Here is an 18,872-nt window from a genome sequence, read left to right as displayed (position 1 = left end):
GTAAGTTCAGAAAATACAAAACTCAAAGGACAGAATAATTCCCTGTAGTTTCACCATCCATCAGTAACTACATTTTGGTGTTTTTTCCCTATAAAAACAATCTTAATATACTTGTGCACAAACAGAATTGGGATTATACTCTACATATGGTTTTATCATTTTTTTTCATGTAATAGTCAATCATAAATCTCTTTGTGTTCCTAGAGTCCAACTTTTGTACCTCATCATCCAGCTGTGAAACAGTAATGATAATCCTCAAATAAGTAGCCAGTGGTAGAAGTGCTATTAATAATTATAGTAAACATTAATTAATAGTTAACATTAATTGGTAATCATCTTGATTTTAAACATATTACTTATATAATCCTAAATATTATATAATAAAACTCAAGAAAACCCCACGAGTAATATACTATTATTTTCTCCATTTTACAGATGAACTGAGATATAAAGTGGTTTAGTAATTTTCCCACAGGCCCCTACATAAGAAGTGATAGGATATGACCCAAAGCCTTTTAATTTCAAAGCTTTTAGTCCTTACCAAGTCCTTACACTAACTCTTACTCCCTAATGCTGACTCATAGACATTTTCCTATTCTAACCCTTTGTAAGTCCTTAAGAACTCACTTATTCTCTCTCAAACTCTTTTGTGTAGCATTGGAGTTCATCACTGGATGGCTTTGTAGTGCAGTCAGTTCTGTGCTTCCTCTGTACTATTAGAGCAGTGTATTAGTCCATTTCTGTTGCTTATAACAAAATACATGGAACTGTGTAATTTGTAAGAAAATGACATTTATGACTTACAGTTTCAGAGGCTAGGAAGTCCGTAGACCAAGGAACACATATGGTGGTTGTGACAGAGTGACCCAGGGCTCTCACATGGCAGAAATGGCAGATTAGAGGGAGAGAATGACTCTCACATGCTCTCCTTTTAAAACCCTTAGAATCACTCCCCTGACCACCATTATTAATCCATTCACTGGCATAGTCCTACAATCTAAACACCTCTTCAAAGCCCCACCTTCCAATTACCATATTAGGATTTCCTAAGCTTGACAGTTACAGTGGGAATTAAGCTTCTGATATATGAACTTTGGGGGACACAATTCAATCAATCCACAGCATTCTGTCCCTGGCCCCCAAAATTCATGTCCTTCTCACAGGTAAATACATTCATTCCATCCCCAAAGTCTTAGCTTGTTTTACTCAAAAGTACAAAGTTCAAAATCCTATCTAAGTAATCAAAACAAGTTATCTACTTCGAAGATAGAATGGTGGGACAAACATAGGGCACATACTCCCATTCAAAAAGGGAGAAATAGGCCAAAAGAAAGGTGTAACAGGTCCCAAACAGTCCAAAATCCAGCAGGGCAGGCATTAAATCTCAGAGTTGGTAAATCCTGTACCTTGACTCCATGTTCCATGTCCTCTGCACTGTGGTGTGGGGGTTGGATCCCCAAGAACTTGGATAGCTCCAGTTTTATGGCTTTCCTGGTCTCAGGTGATGCTTTAGCTCTCACAGGCTGGCATTGCACACTGGTAGCTCTACAATTCTGGGCTCTCCATGACAGTCCCGCACTCACAGCTCAACTAGGCATGGCACTGATGGGGTTTCTCTGCTGCAACTTTGACCCCATGTTTCCTCTGGCCTTGCTCTGGTGAAGGTTCTCTGCAGTGAATCTGCCCCTGTGATAGATCTCTTCCTGGGCCCCCAAGACTTTTCCATACATCCTTTGAAATTGGAGTGGAAGCTGAAAGGACGAGTCGACACCAGTTGACGATCCACTGGAGAAAGCCCGTTTATTAGGCAGCACACACACACATATATATAGGGCTTTAAGTGAAGGCTGATTGGCTTAAAATACAATCCCTACTTAGCATACCGCATGGGGCTTGGGGTGGGTGTGGCCGAGAAGGATCAGAGTGTGATCCCTTGGGGCATTTGGGTTCTTACAGAAGCTCCCAAGCCTTCAGAGCTCTGGCATTCTGCAGGCATGCAGATCTGACACCATGTGCTTGCTGCCAAGGCTTCTGGCTTGTTTTTTCCAAAGCTACAGGTCCAGCCACACCTGGGGCCAATTTAGCTGTACTTGGAGCAGCCAAAGCAGCTAGGGTGCTGGTGCTAGAAACAGGTTCCGGAGGTGGTCCTGGGCAGCAAGCCTGTGGAGGGCACCTCGGGCCTGTTCCTCAAGACCATTCTATCTCCCTGGGCCTCTGAAAGGGTTGGCCCCAGAGGCTTCTGCAGTGCCTTCAGGGCCTTTTCTCCCTTCTTTTGATAATCTCTTTCTTTTGTACTAATCTTAGCGTCATTGCATTTTGCTCCGGAAAATGCTCTTTGCTTCTCTACCACATGGCCAGGCTGCAAATTTTCTAAATCTTTACACTCTTCTTCCCTTTTAATTATGAATTCTGGCTTCATATCATGCATTTGCTGCCATAACTCACGTGTAGGCTGTTGCAAGTAGCCATGCAGCATCCTGAATGTTTTGCTGCTTAGAAATTTCTTCTGCCAAATACCCTGGCACCTTGAAGTTCCACATTCCATAAAACTTTTGAGCATGAACAGAATGCAGCCAAGTTCCTTGCCAGTTCATAGCAAGGGTGATTTCTGCCCCAGTTTTCTATAAGTCCCTCCTCATTTATACCTGATATCGTCTCAGAATGGCCTTTACTGTCCATATTTCTATCAGCATTCTGGTCACCATCATTTAACCAATCTCTAAGAAGTTCCAAACTGTCCCTGGTTTTCTTGTCTTCTAAACTCTCTCCAGCATCTATGCCTTTTCTAGCCTATCTTTCAAATTCCTCCAGCCTTTGCCTATTACTCAGTTCTGAAGCCACTTGAACATTTTCAAGTATCTGTTATAAGCAACACCTCACTCTCCACACCAATTTTCTGTATTAGTCCATTTCCGTTGCTTATAATAAAATAAGTGGAACTGAGTAATTTATAAGAAAATGACACTTATTGCTTATGGTTTCAGAAGCTGGGAAGTCCAGAGTCCAAGGAACACATCTGGTGGTTGTGACAGTGACCCAGTGGTCTCCCGTGGCAGAAATGGTGGTGCAGAGAGAGACTCTCTTAATGCCCTCAGAACCACGCCCCTGACCACCATTATTAATCCATTCACTATAGCATGGTCCTACAATCACCCCTTCAAGGACCCACCTTTCAGTTACCATAATAGGATTTCCCACACTCAACAGTTACAGTGGGAATTAAGCTTCTAATATATGTACTTTGAGGGACACAATTCAGTCAATCCACAGCAAGGAGCTGAAGTACTCTAAATTGAAAGAAAGTGAGCCAAAACGCCGGGTACCGATCAAGCTTTATTAAAGGAAAAGAATCTGCTGGGCTGCGCTCAAAGTGGAGGGCAGGCGGGGCTGCTCTCAAAATGGAGGACAGCAGCAGGCCTGGGGGTGGGAGAGCTTATATAGACTGTAGGGGGCCGAGGGCTAGCTGAAGAAATCAAGGAGGGGCATTGTGAGGGAGGGGCATTGTACCCATGCAGGAGCAAAAAGAGTTTCTATTTCGCAGAAGTCAAGAGGCTTCTCATAAAGGAAAGGAGGGAGGGGTTGGAGGCCATTTTGTGCTTGGCCTTGCCTAAAATGGCGCTGGTTATGTTCAAGATCTGTCATTCCCACCTTATAAGTATAGGGAGAAGGGAAAAGGGGCAGAGGTCTCATTCTTCTGGAGCTACTTCCTGCTGAAGATGGGTGAAGATATAAAAAAAAAAAAGATTTATGTTGGCAGGTAAAACAATTAGGTGGCAGGGTATTGGTCTTGTGTGGGGAGGCTGTATTCTTCTGGGGAAGGGTCGCTGATTCTGAGGGGCTGATATCCTCCTCCCATGAAGAATTTGGTGACCTTTTGGTTGGTGAAAGCCTGCATACGTTCCTGTAAGAAACTAGAGAAACACTGAAAGAGGCAGGGACCAAGAAGAAGGATAAGTCCCATCATGGTCAGGGGTCCAACGTGTTTTTGTCCTGAAGTCCTCCCTAATTGCTATAGCCTAGGTGAGTGGTTTGGGTGAAGCAGAAATGTTGTTGTCAGAGGAGGGGCACTGGACTCCAGCAGAATGTCCTCTGGAAAGAGCTATCCAGTAGTTTTTACCCCCGTAAGAACATGATGTGACAGTTGTCTGGTCATAGCATGTTGTGGGAACGTATGTCAGGGATGTGAATGTGTCCTGTGGGGTTCCCCTGAAGATTCTGGGTGGCAGACCCAGGAGGTTGGAAGGTGTCCTTCCACCCACCAAGACCTTGGTTATACATTGTGAACAGAGTGTGGCATATGTCTCTGTTAGGAAAAGAAGCAAGAAGAAGAGAGAAGGCAAGCATTGAGGGACCGAGAGGTTGAGAGGGTGCACAGTAGAAAAAAGAAGTAGAGGGTAACCTTGTCAGGATGTAATTGCAGAGGGTGCTCTGCCAGGCTAATTCAGTTACCCACTCAAGGATGTCTTCAACACTGGAGCTGGCAGGTCAGGACCAGTCTTGGAGCAGCTCCTGTGTGAAGGACGTGAAGCAGGCCTGAAAGAGTGAGAGGATAATCACCTGGGGAAAGATCATCCTTCTTCTGGGATTGGGGGAAGAGCAGAGGTCCTGGAGATTTTCAATTTTGTGTGTCCTAAAATGGATGAAGTGTAAGGAGATGTTGGGTTGGGGGTTGAGCAGAGGGACCCCTCTGGCTTGGTGTTAACAGATTCTTTGGGTAAAGTCTCAGGTGCTAGTTTTACCAAGGATAAGTAATACCAAGGGCCTTTCCTAGTACTTTTACTGCCGTGGGGGTGGTGAGAAGTACTGTATAAGGCCCTTCCCAACATGGTGAGTGGGGATTTTGGATTTGGGTTTTATATACACTTGCTGTCCTGGGCTCAATTTAAAGTCTGAGGGCGTGGTGGGGATAGGATGAGGTAATAGAAGGTTGGCCTGTTCCCGAAGAAGATCCCTAATGAGTGAAAGAGTAGGGAGATACTGGCCTAAAGGCAATGAGCTGGAAGGGAGAGGGGTGAGAGTGAAGGGTCTACCATACCTAAGCTCAAAGGAGCTGAGGCCTGTGGGATTGTGGGGGGCAGCTTACAGGTGAATGAGCGCTAAAGGGAGAAATTGGGTCCAAGGGCGGTGAAGTTCCATGGACAGCTTGGTGAGGTATGTTTTTATGAGGTGATTGGCTTTTTCTACTTTGCCTGATGATTGAGGCCAATATGGTATATGTAAGTCCCATTTGATATGTAACACCTGTGCTGTGACTTGTGTAATCTGGGAAGTGAATGCTGGGTCGTTATCAGACTGGAGGCTGGTGGGCAAGCCAAAACGAGGGATGATTTCAGAGGTGAGAGCGTGCATTACTGCTGTAGCATCCTCTGAAGTGCAGGGAAAGGCCTCAATACCACCTGAAAAGGTATCTACTAAGGCTAGAAGATAGTGTGTCCTTGTGTCGGGAGGCATGTGAGTAAAGTCAGTTTGCCAGTCCTGGCCAGGATTGTATCCTCTGGCCTGGTGGGTGGGAAAGGACCGAACTTGTAGGCCACCTTGATTGGAGCAACTGGTACACAAAGGACAATTTTGAGTGATTTGTTTAAGTAACTTGGCCATATGAGGAGAGTAATATAAGGGCTGAAGAAGGCATAGTAGGGGTTCATAGCCTATGTGAACTGAATTATGGAAATCTAAAAGGATTTGCTCAGTTTATGTGGTAGGGACGACAGAGCGACTGGAAATAGTATACCAGTTGTCCTTCCTCTGTGCTCCCAACTATTGAAGGTATTGTATTTCTTGAGGTGTGTACTGGGGTAAGGGCGTAGGGGCCATGAGAAGGACCTGAGCAGGAGAGGAAGAGTGGGGGCCTGGAGATTGAGCAGCCTGTTTTGCGGTTAGATCTGCCAGTTTGTTTGCCTGGGCTATTGGGTCATTGGAGGTTTGGTGTCCTCTGCAGTGTATAACCCCAACCTCCTTTCGGATTTGTGCAGCCTCAAGAAGTATCTTGATAAGATGTCCATTTTTTATGGGCCCTCCTTGAGTGATCATGTATCCTCTCTCCTTCCATATGGCCGTGCAGGAGTGTAGGATGTGGTAAGCATACTTAGAGTCAGTGTATATATTGACTCATTCGTTACTTGCCAGGGTGAGACCACGGGTGAGGGCAATGAGTTCTGCCTGTTGGGAAGTGGTGCTAGGGGGGAGAGGGGCAGCCTCAATAGTTTGTGTTAGATTTACTATGGCATAACCTGCCCAGGGGGGGTGGGCATGGAGGTGGCACTCCCATCTATGAACCATGTATGTTGGGGCCGCAGAATGGGATGCGGGGAGATATGTGAAAAGGGATTGAGAAAGAGGTCTAAGAACTCCATGCAATTATGTTCTAAGGGTTGTGAGTGTTTTGGGATGAGAGTGGCTGGATTTAAGGGAGGGCAAGGTTTAAAGGAGAACTGGGAATTTTCAGTGAAGGTAAGGTGGGTAAGTTGTAGGCAGAAAGGGGAGTGAATTGACATGGCCTTATGGCTGAGAAGTCTTGAAGGTGATGGGGGGAACAAATGACTCTTGTCCAAAAGTTAGTTTAGAGCTTTCTTGTGCTAAAAGGGTGGCTGCCACCAAGGCCTGCAAACAGGGAGCCCATCCCCAGGCTGTGGTGTCTAGTTGTTTAGAGAGGTATGCAACCAGGGAGAAAATAGCTCCTGCCTCTTGTCCCAAAAACATGACCACCGTTGGGTTTCAGTCATTTATAGGATAAAAGGATGAGATAGGTTTGGGAGGGATAGAGCTGGGGCTGCGAGGAGAGCGGTTTTTAATTGCTGGAAGGGAGAATGAATGGGCTTTGTGGGATCTAAGGGAAGGGCAGGATCCCCTTTGGCTGCCTCACAAAGTGGTTTTGCTAGCACACCAAAGTTAGGAATTCATAGGCAAAGATACCCTGCAAGCCCCAAGAAAGAAAGGATTTCACCCTTTGTGGTAGGAGTAGGGAGTTCAGAAATTAGCCACTGTTATTTCTCTGGTGTTGGGGGTGAGGTGGACTCCCAAATGGGTAGCTGAAAGAGAAGAAATTTGGGCCTTGCTGGGGGACACTCGATATGCCCTGGAGGCCAGGAAATTAAGAAGAGCAACAGTGTGGGCCTGTGACTCCTCATAGGAGGGGCTACAAAGGAGGAGGTCATCCACATATTGTATTAAAGTGCTAGAGTCAAAGGGAGCTCAGATAAGTCTTGTGCTAACACCTGGCCAAAAAAGTGGGGGCTGTCCCAAAATCCCTGGGGCAAACTGTCCAAGTAAGTTGTTGGGAACAGCGCGTGTCAGGATCAGTTCCAAGTGAAAGTGAACAGGTTTTGGCAAGATGGGTATAAGGGGATAGAAAAAAATGCATCTTTGAGGTCAAGAAACAATTGGGGTTATGGGTAAAATGGCCACATTAATGGCCCTGAGGTCTTGAACTAAATGGTATGAGCCATTAGGCTTTATAACTGGAAGGATGGGTGTATTAAAAGGCGAGTGGGTAGGCCATAAGAGATGAGAAGGAGTTTGTGTATGACAGGTTTTAAGCCTATTAGGTATTTGTTAGCGAGGGGGTATTGTGGGACATTAGGGAACAAAGAGGGGTTCTGCAACTTAACAAGGATAGGTGAATGGTGCATAGCAATGGAGGGAGAAGAAGTGTCTCCTACTATGGGATTAACCTTGTCCAAGGGGGAGGGGAAGGTGGAAGCCTCAGGGGCCAGATCTGGGGTGACCTGTAACCAGGAGTATTGTAGCTGGAGTTAAAGTATTTAGGGTTAGAGTAGCTTTGAATTTGAAAAGAATGTCCCATCACAGTAAGGTGGCTGGGTATTGAGGCATTATTAAAAATTTGTGTGTGAATTGGGTGTGATGTAGGGTGCAGGAAAGGAGTTGAGTGATCCCTGGGTGGTATTCTGATCCCATGACCCCTACTATTGTGATAAAGGATGGGGTTGTTGGTACTGCATATTCCGGAAGGGTAGTATAAGTGGCCCCTGTATCAATGACAAAAGAGATCAGCTTACCCGCTATGAGGAGAGTTACCCTAGACTCATGTGTGGTGATCTCTGTGGGGGCCTCAGGCCCTGGGCATCATCAGTCCTTCTCCTGGGCAAAGCCAAGAAGCTCTGGTAGGGGTGGCCGTGAAGCCAAAGTCTGTGCATTGGGGACTGGGCCACTCCCTCTCTGGCAAGCGGAACAGTCAACCCCCCAGTGACCTGGCTGTTTGCAGTGAGGACAGGGTCTGGGAGGGAGCCAGGGGTTAGGACAGACCCATACCCAGTGGCCCAGTTGACTGCATTTGAAGCAGTTCCCTGGTAGCTTGCCCCTAGAGGCAGCCAGCTTTGGGGTATGTGAACCATGGATAGCATTAGCCAGGAACTGGTATTTGACCTGATCTCTTGTAACAATCTTTCTTCTCCTCCTCCCCTCTATTGTTAAAAACCTTGAAAGCTGCATTGAGGAGGTCTTGTTGGGTCGTATTTGGACCATCCTCAGGTTTTTTTTAGTTTTTTCGAATGTCAGGGGCTGATTGGGTAATAAAATGAGAGTGTAAGAGGGCCATGCCTGCAGGGGAGTTTGGGTCTATATGTGTGTATTTATGTAAAGCCTCAGAGAAGCAGGTTAGGAACTTGCTGGGATTTTCAGTGGATCTCAGTGTGATTTTGCTAAGTTTATCATAATCGACCAACTTGTGAGTAGCCTTTTGGAGGCCATAAATCAAGTGTGTGATCATGTTATCCCAGAGATTCTGATCCCCGTTGCCAGCCTGGTAGTCCCAATTCGGGTCCATGCAAGGTACAGCAATGGCTTCCACAGGCCACCTGTTATTTTGAGCCTGTATCTCATCTGCCTGTTGTTGGGCCGTTATCCAGACCCGTTCCCTGTCCTCAGCGGACAAAGTAGTAGTGAGAATCATAAAGATACCATGCCAGGTGAGATCATAAGACTGGGTGAGATATCTGAATTCCTTAAGCTATGTGTCCGGGTTGGACTGGAAAGATCACAGCCATTTTTCAATTTGGGAGAGATCAAAAAGAGAAGAGGGGATATGGACCCAGACAATTCCCTCCATCCCAGCCACCTCATGGAGGGGATATAAAGGAGCCGGAGCTGAGGTGGAGTTGTTACCTGATGAAGGGGGAGAAGGAGAGGGGTTAGGTGGCTGAGGATGAGCATCTCGAGGCCAGGTAGGGAGAAGAGAGGGAAAAGGTTGAAGGGGCTGGTGAAGGATCTAGAGCATAAGGAGGTGGTCAGGGAGCAGAGTGATCTGACAGTTCAAAAGATTGATCCAAGTTCAGAAGGGGAGGTCGGGCATTAGCTAGGAGAATTTGAGACATAGGACAGTTTTGACAAAGAGAAGGACACGTTTGGAGATAGAAGAAGGCTTGAACATAAGGAATCTCTCCAGTCTTGCCGTTTCAGTGACAAAAATTGTTCAAATCTCTAAGAGTATCTAAATTGAGACTGCCGTCTTCTGGCCACTGGGATCCATTGTCTAGTTTGTACTTAGGCCAAACCTGATTGTAAAATGAGGTGTTCAGGTTTAATATCTCCCTGAAAGCCAAGAGGTTGGCAAGGAGACAGCCTGGAGGCGTAGAGTGCGGATTACAGTAGAAAATGAGACGGTTAGGTTTAATGTCTCCCTGGGGGCCAAGGGGTAAATTGGCCAGGAGACAGCCCAAGGGCATAGAGAGTGGAGGTTTGGATTGTGAGGATCCCATTTATAGGGTGAGAAAGGGGGTGATCAGTCCCAGTAGAAGGAGGGTAACACCAAGGAGTGTCCTCTTTGGTGCGTGTGTTCTTTTCCAGAGAGGAGCCACCAACCAGCTACAGGAGCATCCTCCAATAGCTGGGGGGCACAAGAGGGGTTCCCTTGGCCAGGCACTTGGGCTTCATAGTGAGTAGACAGTAGTCATAGAGAGTAGTTGGGGGGACCCATAGAAATAGGACAGACCCACTGACTTACCCTGAATTGAGGCCGATGTTGGATGCATTGGTCTGAAACAGCAAAAGGAGATAGTCCCGAATGTACCTGGTTTGGCACATCCGGGAACAGCGGCTGGGGGGCCAATCAACCCAAGAGGGTATCCTCCAAAAGTACCAGCCAGGACCCTTCCCAGGTTTTGGCACCAAAATGAAAGAAAGTGAGCCAAAACGCCAGATACTGATCAAGCTTTATTAAAGAAAAAGAATCTGCCAGGCTGCGCTCAAAACGGAGGGCAGCCAGGGCTGCCCTCAAAATGGAGGACAGCAGCCGGCCTGGGGGTGGGAGAGCTTATATAGACCGTAGGGCACCAAGGGCTTGCTGAAGCAATCAAGGGAGGGGCATTGTGAGGGAGGGGCATTGCACCCATCCAGAAGCAAAAAGAGTTTCTATTTCGCAGAAGTCATGAGGCTTCTCGTAAAGGGAAGCAGGTTGTGCTTGGCCTTGCCTAAAATGGCACTATTTATGTTCAAGGTCCATTATAAATCATAGTTTAGCCTAGCACTATTGTATGCACATTACCTTCCATTTCACACTAACATTCTTTTCTGAGTGGGGTAATATCTGGCTGATTCCAGAAGTAGTTCCTAGGATAATGTCACTTTGATCCATCTGCAAGTTTCTCTGGGTGACACCTTTGTCCATGCAATATTTTGAAATCCTTTTGAATTTGTTTAGTTAATACAACTTTCCTTTTTAAAGATATTACTTTGTTACTACATCATATGCTGAAGGAAAAGGGAAGATTACAGTGTCTTTTTAGTAGTAAAAACCTGTCAATCATATGTTACTCTGAAATCAATAGATTATATATGTGTTGACACTTTGTTTGCAACTTGTCTTTTTTTACTTATGATTGCTATCTGATTTACATTTCAAAATACTGTTATATCTGCTTCCGTTTTTGCTTTTTTTTTTTTTTTTTTCCCCTGGAAGGCTAATTCTTAACGTAAAAGGTAATTCTCAGTTTAAAAACCAAAATCTTTTGGTGTTTTGCAAGACAATCTGATGAGAAAAGTGGTCTTGAAGATGTTTAACTCGTTTTTATGAGTAGTTTCCCAGAATTTGATCAAAGACTTAAAAAGGATCTGCTTTGGAGGAAAAGGGATGTCACAAGGATACAAAGTTACTGAAATCTGTTATAAATAGTATTTTTCAGAAGGTTAAAAATAAGGAATGATAGTTCTTTATGAAAGGAGGGGGAATTAAGAGGCCCAGGATATAAAAAATAAAACTGGTACAGGATATAAAGAGAATGATCTTTTATAGACAGAGTAAGTTATTTGGAGTAAAAAAAAGTGTGAAGTTATAAAGGATGAAGGATTAGAAAGATGATAAAGGAAAAATGAGGAAAATGGAACAGGAAAGAAATTAGCCTGTCAATCTAAATGCTTTTAAAAATGCACTTTGGTAAAAAGGAAGAACTCTGTAGATGGACCACCCCCATAGAATGCTTGTGTCCTTGTTATTAAGCACTTCATTAGTACTTTTGTGGTTATGTCATTGAAGCTCCGTTGGTGGTTAGTACAGTGCCTTTGTCTGTAGAATATACTAGTTATTGAATGGATGTTGAAAGGGATCTGAACTTTGAAATTTGAATACTTGAAATTGTTTAATAAATCAATGCAATGACAACATAATTTTCTTGATTTAGAATATTTTTTTGAAATTGGTGATTTGTCTTTGTTCTCATAAGAAACATATTTAAAACACTTTTTGTTACTCATAATAGGAACTTGGGTTTTCTTTAAAGTTGAGTATGAGTATTTTGGCTGTAGAAGCCAGATGGATACACCTGTGTGTACATGCCTGATGAGTATAGTAAATTTTTGCCCAAGTTTGAAGTGGAGAAGCATTTTCCTTCTTTGTAAAACCTGAAGTAGCATGTTAATACACTTGTGATCCTTCTGTCTTATTCAGGAAAGCAGTGCTTCTTAGTCCTACGTCAGCAGCAGTTTAATGTCCAGGCTCTTGTGGCGGTGGGAGACCATGCAAGCAAGCAGATGGTTAAATTTGCTGCCAAGTAAGTAAGCAATTATATCCTGTTGTCAGAATAAACAATGGTGGGAACCAAGACTCCCAGGGGTTTGGACCATTTTCATACATTAACATCAATGCTTCGTTTGTTTAAAAATGTAGTTATTTAAATTGTCAGTTCAGTGTTGCTGAATACATTAAACTCACAAAAGAGAAAATGTGGAGCGCAGGCTTGAAATTCATTTGGAACTGCTGAAGCAGCATTCTCTACAGACAAGTCACATTTACTTTCAAGTGGAGTAACAAAAAGCCTGGCAGCCTCAACATAGTAGAGCGACTTTATTTTGTTGTGTTTGTTGAGCTTCATTTCCTCCGTCCCTCCCTCAGTTTGAAATTTGCATATTGAGCAACAAGTTTTCTGAGTAATAAGAGTATATAAAATAAAAGTGCTCAGTGTATAAAATAAAAGAGTGTAGTTTTGCAAATTATTCCCTCTGTAAGGAAGTAAAACAAATGATATAACCTGTAACAACTTTTAACTATGGTTCCTAAAGGGTTTAGGAAAAAAAGGTAAAACTTGCTTTGCCCTCAATAAAAAAGGTAAATCTTGCTGTCTGGCTCAGAGTTCCTGTAGAAGCATGTTGTTTTGTTCAGCTTGCAAGAGGCAGGATGTAGAGATAGAAGTGTGGTTGTGCATGCTGTGGCTCTGAAGTAATGAGAGTAGTTGTACTTTGTAGTTGATGATGTGACTGGTTTTGTTGTGTATTTTTCTCAATCAGAATTTTATTTCTATGATAATGATCAAAGAAGACATAGGAATATGGGTGGTGTTTACATTTTAAGTAATAGAGTAATTTTCATAATTGTAAATATTTTTTAAAAGAAATTTGTCAGTGTTATTTTTTTTATAGATTATCTCTGCTTTCAAAAATGGATTAATATAGATGGAATTATGAATTTTAGAGTTAGAATAAAACTAAAAATGATCTAATTCAATATCCTAATTTATGTTTGGGCCCTCCCAGACCTCCCAGTATGTTTTACAGTGGATGCTCAGCAACTGGTTTTGGTTTAGAGATTTATTTTATCAAATTCAGTTTTATTATACCATAGTAATTCGTGCACTCAGGTTTAAAAACTTCAGTGCCATGAATTACACTAATTCATAGATAAATTCAGTAGTATTGGTACTACTAGTCCTTAGCCCCACCTCTCCTTATCCCCCAGTCCTGCTGCTCGGACTGCCACTTTCATGTCTCCTACCTGTGTCTTCTGGGAATTAGGTTTTCTCACTTACATCTCATAGTAAGGGTGTGTGCTTGTGGAGTGCATTTGTCATCCAGCCTTCTGAGATCAATGTTTATCCTATGAAGTGGGACAGAAATGAGTTTGATCTCTAGAAATAAGTGTTATCTACACAGAGAGCCTTCTATAAAAAGAAGAAAAGATGGCCCTGGAAGCCACAGATAGGTATGCTAAATTATATTTAATATACTGAAAAATATTGGAAAAAAGTCAACCTCAAATCAACAAATAATTTTCACAGTTTTTGTCTTTTATGTATCAGTTTGGTTCTGAAAACATGTGAAGCTGGCAGTTTTATATAGAATATATTTTTCCACTCAACTGCATTATAACCTCAGTGTTCAATTCCTAAAGAAAATATTCTAGTCTAAAAGTCTTTTGAAAATCCCACTTACCCAGAATATTCACTGAGAGGCATTCTACTGACAGATAGGCAGTCATCAATCCATGTGACATCTTTGGAAGTATACAAGTTAAAGTAGTCCACAGATAAGTTATTTTCACTATTTTGGATCTTATCAGAAACTCCTGGGACTTGACTAAGTAACAGCAGTTGACCATATCAAATGTCCACCAAAGCTTACTCTCTGGAAGAGCTACTTGCAAATGGTCTCCCAAACAGCACTTAGTTCACTAGTGCCCTCGTAATATATCAATTAAAGAAAATCTTTCATCCAAATGGGATAGTATAAGGGTGATTTTTCTTTTTGGTAAGGGAAGAATTTAGGTAATTTTACCAAGATTTCATAATTTCTGAAGTGGAACTCAGGATCAGTCAAGATCCAAATGCTGTTCTGGTTTAACAGTTATGACTTGATTTTTTTTTTTTTTTTTTTTCTTTAAGCGAAGAACATATAGCTATTTTTAGTCCTTTTTTAAAATGGACTTTATATAATTAGCTACATGTGGAAAAAGGTTGAGCTGTTGCTAGTTATAAAGCCTTTGGTTATATACAAGTGAATAGAGCCAATTTTATACAATAGGCTCAACATGTGGTACTTAGATTATTATTATTTAACTTTTGGCACTAATATGTTAAGGAATCAAGCCTAAGTAATTAGAAGTAGGTATATTAATGGCTTTTGCTACCTTGTGAAAAAGGAAAATTCTAATGACTAAGACTCCAGTGAAAAATGATGAGTTTTTAGTTTTTGTGTTGGTTGATAAGCCAATTTTCTTAGGAATATGATTTCATGCTTCAGATGGGTCCGTCAGCTTGTCATTATGTGGTTTTAGGCTATACTACTAAGGTTATTTAGAAATCTGATCCTTCTTGGTAATTGATGTCTAGGGCACATGTCCTTTCTGAAAGAAAGCCAACATTATGATCTTTATATTCAAAGTACCAATTTTTAAAGAAAAAAATGAAGGCCAGAAAAATTTTACTTTGAAAATTGTTACCTGCTCTATTAGTGGATAATAAATCAATTGAGGTTGTAATGCAAATTCTAAAGAACTTTTAGAAATTATTTAGGAAAAAGATGTATGGGTTTTATCATCTTTCAGAAACCTTTTCCTAAAAATGATTAGTACTCATTAGGCATAACATAAACAGTGTGTTTTATTTAAAATGGGTGTGCATCGATTCCATCATGTAAACAAAGATTAAGGTAGCTTTCATACATTTATCTTTGAGGTCACTTGCTCTGGCAATACTGTTTGGTGAGCATGCACTTCTATAAAACGAGAATCTAAGGTGTGAGTTTATTGTTGAATCATAAGCAACAATTAAAATAAATTTCTCTATTTGATATTAACAAATGAAGTGTAAGAATTTTTATAACCTGCTGTGGTCTAATTATATTCACTTATTGTTGTTATACCATACTGCAAAAACCCTAAGCTCACATGGATGTTCTATGTTTTTAAGTATGAAGGATGATTCAGTTTTCAAATACGGCACCACAATGAAAGTAATACTTTGATTATTTACCAAAATTTAAGAAACACTTAGAGTAAAGTCTTCTGTTTGTGTCTCCAAATGAGTTTTTAAAAATATTTGGTTTCAAAATTTTTTGTCTCTTTTTAGTGTTGTTCTTTATCATTTCTGCCATATACAATTTGGGATAAAACAAAATAGTTCAATCATTTATTAAACTAATATTTATTGAGGGATACATGTACTTTCTCCTCCTTCCTTATGTTTATACTTGCCAGAAGTTTCTTTTTCAGTGCTAGTTTTATCTAAAATCTTTAATGGCTTCCTATTTCCAACCATGTCCAGTATTAATTCCGCCTGTTAGTTCCCTCACTACAATATTATTTCCCACTACTTCTCAATAAACACTCTTCAGATTGGGCAGATTCTCCGTGCCTGCCTCTCTTCTTATATTAAAGGCTTTAGCTTTATTAATTAAATCCTTATTCTTTGTCATTTAGTTTAAGCCCATATCTTTCAAGATCCTCATTGATTGGTTTCTCTATTCATTTCTTAGGTGTCCACATATATATTTTTAAGAAGCTGGAAATTTTCTGTATATGTATGTTTTAATTTAAGTATACATTTTGATGATAAATCTTAAAGTTTTATAAGGGAATTATTCCATGTTATCCTTAGTGTTTTTCATGTTTTGGGTTTTTCTTTTTGTTTTTTATTTGGTGGCTGGCTGCATGGGAATCCAAACCTTTGGCCTTAGTGTTATCAGCACCTCTAACCAATTGAGCTAACCAGCCACCCATCCGTATCATCTTAAAGGCCAATTTACAACTGAGAACTTCTTTGTGAATTTAGTGCTTCAATTAGCATTTACTGTCACATTTACAATTGTGTTCTTGCCAGTTGAAGCCAAATGATACCTGTGGTCTGTACAAGTGGAGGTTTCACAGTAATTTGAATAGAGATAGACACTGAAAAGTAGAATTACCAGATGGTACTTGGTAGTTGAGACATTCTGAACTCAAAAGAGCCTGTATCTCTCAAGTAAATGTATTGAATCCTATTTTCATCTGTACAGGGACAGCGGATCACTAATAGTTTAATAGTTTCCATGCAAGGAAAAATGTTTCCATTCCTAGTTCCAATAGTTATCAGATTAGATATTTGATAACTCATGGAATGCAAATTTCAGTTAACAATGCTACATTATTAATTTTCACATGAACAAAATAGTTTAATAAAATTATCAACAGATACTTTATTTAAATTGTCATTCTTGGATTGCTTTCTGCAGAATTTGGTTGTGAGGCCAAATTATCCTGAATCAACCTCAGAGTTTAATGTTTTTATGTAATTGTGAGGCATTCTTCACATTATTAGTATTGAAGTCAAAATACAGTAACATTAAAAATAGAATTGGCACGGAGGCTACAGCTTTAAGCAATAAACCAAATGTCAGCAATTTAGTTTTAGTAAAACCTTAAATTAATGTTAGTTTGAATTTTTTTAAATTCACTTTTATTTTAAAGTTAAGAGCTGTAAGTAAGCATAAGCTTTTATACTAGTTTTGTATTTGTAGGTATTTAAGTAACATGATGAAACTAATTTAAGTGGTCACTCGCAGCAGCCCTACGATGTATCGATAGTGTTTTGTTTGGTAATGATGAATATGCTACATTGTATACAAGTATTGAAATTGAAATTCAACTCTATACCCCACAAATATGTATAATCAATATGTTTCAATTTTTTAAAAAATGTATTGATTATTTTTAAAAGTACTTACCTAATTTTCATTTTTTGGATGCTGTTTTGATTTAACTGGCAAATACATGGTTTTTGGTTTTGGGGGCATTTTTAATTCTTGACTCAGTGAATTATACATTTAACTTACAACATTGAAGCATTTTATGTTAGTGCATTATTCAAAGAACTAGTGTGTAGCAACTTTATGGTCTTCCTCTTTTCTAACTAATCTTTTACCCATGCAAAGATTTAAAAATTATTAATCTGGATATGGGTGGTTAGTTATGTAGATCGGTGAGTACATTTTTTCACTGAGTATAGAAAGATTCAACAAGTTATTTCTGACAACCAGAAAGCTAACAAATTCCTTGCCAGTTTTGCTGAGAACCTTTAATACTCAAGTTCCTATAAGTGTTAAAATTTTAATAATTAGTTTTCATTGGTATTAGAATATAAAAATATACAAATGGAAAACTATTAATGTAGATAGTGTCTCTTTCACCTTTATTGATTTTTTTTTTTTTTTTTTTTTGGTTGGGGGGGGATAAATGGAAATAGTTTTGAAAAATATGAGCTCATGATTACCAAAATTATAATTTTATTACCAAGACTCTACCAACTCCCAAATTTATCCCTGTTGTTAACAAGTCAGCATGTGTAATATATAGGGTTTCTTATATACTCATATTTTAGGCCTTTATTGTGCCTACATAGTATAATAAAGTATTTCAAGGGGCTTAAATCTGTGATACTTAAAACGATGTGAATTAAAAGGTAAACAGTATTCATACATAGGTTATACTGCTCACCTTCTGTCATTATGCTGAGTAGATTGAGTAAATTATATGAGTGATGAAGATGTGAATGATAGGATACTTTTCAGTGACCTCTAATAGGTGCCATATATTTTTGAAATGAAAGGTTATGGGAAAAAAGTCCTCTGCCTCCAATACACACACACACACATACACACACACACAGAGGACTTTTATTGCATGTGAAATGTTATTTTTAATATTTAAGAAACAATGCACAATTAAAATTTGTATAATGACTGCTGTTGCTTTGTCTTGCCAAGCTTTCCATGGTTTATCGTAAATTTTGGGGGCTTTATGCTTTTTTACAGGTGAGGAAATTGAGATTTGAAATATTAAGAGTTTTCACTAAGGTCTCTTTGACTCTAGGGCTCATGTTCTAGCCTCTGTGTCATCTGCCTCTCTGAGATAGTTCAGTGATGTTAGTTCAAAGCCCACCACAATGTAGCTGTACTTAAAATATAACCTGTTAGTTAGACACTGCCCCCAAGTTATTGAGAATCAAATCCGGAGAAAAAAATTTTGGTTTAAAAAGTATATCTGATTATAAAGATTTTTTTTTAATTGAATCATAATTGATTATACATATCTTTGGGATTCAGTGTTGACATATATTGACCAAATCAATATTACTAGTATGTATATTGTTACAAATTGTACCTATTCTTTATACCCCTTGTCGAATCTCTCCCTAACCCCCTCTCCCTCCCCCCTTTCACCACTGATAACCCTAGATTTCTTCTCTCCCTCTGAAAGAGTAATGATTATTCTGTTGGTTTGAGACATCCTAGTCTTTTCTTTGGTCTCTGCTGGTGACTCTCCTGGTGTCAATGCCCTCCAGTGGCTGGCAGACCATCTGTGTGGTGGTTGTGACGTCTAGCTGCTTTTGCAGCAACTGTGGTTACTGTGGTGGCTGTAGTGGGCCACCCACATGGAGGTGATGTTTTTAGCATGCTCCTTGGTGCTGGCAGTGTGTCTGGTTGTGGGGAGTGTCTGGTCTCTGGCTCTATGCCTCAGGTCCCCAGGCAGATCCCAAGGCACTGGCGGTGTGCTTGGTTGTGGGTGGGTGGTCCGATACCTGGCTCCATGCCTCAGATCCCCTGGCACTCAGAGGCACTGATGGTGTGCCTGGGCTGGAACTAATTTTTTGTCCTTTGCTTTTAAAATGAAGGAACTT

General features: G+C 40.7%; 1 protein-coding gene across 2 annotated transcripts in view; it reads left to right on the top strand.

Moving 5' to 3' along the window:
• Nucleotides 1-18,872, top strand: part of DARS1 (aspartyl-tRNA synthetase 1) — a 76,843-nt gene that overhangs the window by 18,075 nt on the left and 39,896 nt on the right. For both annotated transcript variants that reach the window (XM_063094945.1, XM_063094952.1), the window contains exon 4: nt 11,897-11,999. In XM_063094945.1, the coding sequence (XP_062951015.1) occupies nt 11,897-11,999 (103 nt within the window). The remainder of the gene's footprint in view (nt 1-11,896; nt 12,000-18,872) is intronic.

Source organism: Cynocephalus volans, chromosome 1, assembly GCF_027409185.1.
Source record: "Cynocephalus volans isolate mCynVol1 chromosome 1, mCynVol1.pri, whole genome shotgun sequence".
NCBI lineage: Eukaryota > Metazoa > Chordata > Mammalia > Dermoptera > Cynocephalidae > Cynocephalus > Cynocephalus volans.
The sequence above is the reverse complement of the archived record's forward strand: the minus strand, read 5'-3'. Positions and strand labels throughout refer to the sequence as shown.